The 2,500-nt window shown below is 43.4% G+C and overlaps 1 protein-coding gene across 3 annotated transcripts in view; it reads left to right on the top strand.

Moving 5' to 3' along the window:
* Nucleotides 1-2,500, top strand: part of pkn1b (protein kinase N1b) — a 33,159-nt gene that overhangs the window by 28,883 nt on the left and 1,776 nt on the right. For all 3 annotated transcript variants that reach the window (XM_035525649.2, XM_035525647.2, XM_035525648.2), the window contains exons 19-20: nucleotides 427-569; nucleotides 1,036-1,143. In XM_035525649.2, the coding sequence (XP_035381542.1) occupies nucleotides 427-569; nucleotides 1,036-1,143 (251 nt within the window). The remainder of the gene's footprint in view (nucleotides 1-426; nucleotides 570-1,035; nucleotides 1,144-2,500) is intronic.

The following is a 2,500-nucleotide window of genomic DNA, read 5'->3' as shown; positions in this document are numbered from 1 at the left end:
TGAGAGTAAAGCGTGTAAAAGTGTGTGTTCACGCTGTGAGAGTACAGTGTAAGAGTGTGTTCACACTGCGCCATCGTGACCTTAGCACACACGTCTATCATCTACACAACCACACCAGCATGCATTAATGTGTGTAGATGACAGATAATCACTTACAGCTTAAGTCACACTCACACCAGCCACTTTATTATAAACACTGTGTATCTTCATGTGTGGGCCACGGTATTATTTTTATAACACGTTTGTAACATTTTAGAACATATATATAGCCTATTGGCATGCACAGTAAAGTAGTTGAACTATTTACACATTTACAGATGACATTGGTGCATCTAATGTGGTTCAGCCCATAGCAACAGCAACAGCAGAAAACACACATTCTGTCTCTCTCTCTCTCTTTCTCTCTCTCTCTCTCTCTCTCTGCAGGGATGGGTTATGGGGACAGGACCAGTACCTTTTGTGGAACCCCAGAGTTCCTGGCCCCAGAGGTTTTGACTGATACGTCCTACACTCGAGCAGTAGACTGGTGGGGGCTCGGGGTACTGGTCTACGAGATGCTGGTTGGAGAAGTGCGTATGTGTGCACGTGTGTGTGTGTTGGCAGGGGGTTGCAGACTCTGGTGCTGACTGACTGTCTGTCTGTCCCCTTTTTGCAGTGGCCGGTTTGGTTTAAGAGTGTTTAAATACACCAATACCTAATGCCTTGTTGCAAAACCTAACATATTCATTTATGCAGTGAGCTCCTGCTTAAAGGAAGCACCCCCTCCATGAATATAATTTAGTCTATTTCCATGAATATCATTTAGTCTGTTACCATGAATGTCATTTAGTCTATTACCATGAATATCATTTAGTCTGTTACCATGAATGTCATTTAGTCTATTACCATGAATATCATTTAGTCTATTACCATGAATGTCATTTAATCTATTACCATGAATCTCATTTAGTCTATTACCATGAATATCATTTACATACATTAGTCTGACTTAGAAACTCATTTGCACTTTGTGTGCTTGGGTTTGTATGTGTCTAGTCTCCATTCCCAGGTGATGATGAGGAAGAGGTGTTTGACAGCATTGTAAATGATGAAGTACGTTACCCACGGTTCCTGTCTACAGAGGCCATTGCCATCATGAGACGGGTGAGGCTCCTCCCAATACCTCTCTCTCCACCAATCACATAAGGCTGCAGAAGTGATGCGAAAACCTTATTATATTGGTCTTACCCTCAAACATTTTTGAAGTAAAGATAATAGTGTGATCAGGATGTAAAAGCACACCTTTAACTCATCAGTGTATCAGTACTCCTCCAGTATATCCAACTCCTCCTCCAGTATATCCAACTCCTCCTCCAGTATATCTAACCCCTCCTCCAGTATATCCAACTCCTCCTCCAGGATATCTAACCCCTCCTCCAGTATATCCAACTCCTCCTCCAGTATATCTAACAACTCCTCCAGTATATCCAACTCCTCCTCCAGTATATCTAACAACTCCTCCAGTATATCCAACTCCTCCTCCAGTATATCCAACTCCTCCTCCAGTATATCTAACAACTTTTCCAGTATATCTAACCCCTTCTCCAGTATATCTAACTCCGCCTCCAGTATATCTAACCCCTCCTCCAGTATATCCAACTCCTCCTCCAGTATATCTAACCCCTCCTCCAGTATATCTAACTCCTCCTCCAGTATATCTAACCCCTCCTCCAGTATATCTAACCCCTCCTCCAGTATATCTCAGCTCTTCCCTGCCCCAAAACCTGTGCGTCAGTCCTGTCTTTTCCTAAATCTTAATAAACACTACCCTAAGGTCAGGTATTGTTCCAGTCACATCCATCCCGAAGACGTCTAGCCTGCCTTGAAACTTCCATTTCTGATCATTACAGACCAATCTCCTGTCTTGCTTTCCTGGGGGAGGTGTTGGAATGGGTCGTTGCTATGCAGGTTAAGGCTTTTCCCTCTGAGCACAATCTCTGTGAGTCCGTTCGGTCTGACCTTTGTACTATTCACGGCACTAAGGCTCCACTCAGAGTCCTCCGAGGATGGCACTGTGCTTGATATCTTTCTTATAGTCGACCTTTGCGCTACCTTGGATGCCGTGAATTGTGTTTTCCTGTATCTTTTCCCCTCTGCCGACATTAGGGGTAATGTTCTCCAGTGGTTCAGGTCCTACCTCAAAGCTTCAATGGCCCATATTAGTCAAGGAGTGCCTCAGGGTTCAGTCCTTGGCCCTGTTCGCATTGTGAATTATGTGTCCTCTTGGTCAGATTATCCACAGGTATTGTTTTAGCTTTCACAATCAGATCCACTCGGTTCTTTCCTCAAATGTATGTGCTGTGGCCCCTAAACTGTGGGACACCCTGCCTCAATATTTACATAACCACTCATCAATTTCTTCATTGAAAACTGAACTAAAATACATGTCTTCAGCATCCACAATACATCTGTAATTTCCTCATAATTGTTGACAGTTTTGTCTGCTGTTGTTCATATGTAC

This window comes from Electrophorus electricus, chromosome 6, assembly GCF_041902795.1.
Source record: "Electrophorus electricus isolate QZ-2024a chromosome 6, ASM4190279v1, whole genome shotgun sequence".
Taxonomy (NCBI): Eukaryota; Metazoa; Chordata; class Actinopteri; order Gymnotiformes; family Gymnotidae; genus Electrophorus; species Electrophorus electricus.
Note: the sequence above shows the minus strand (reverse complement) of the source record. Positions and strands in the feature narration are given on the sequence as shown.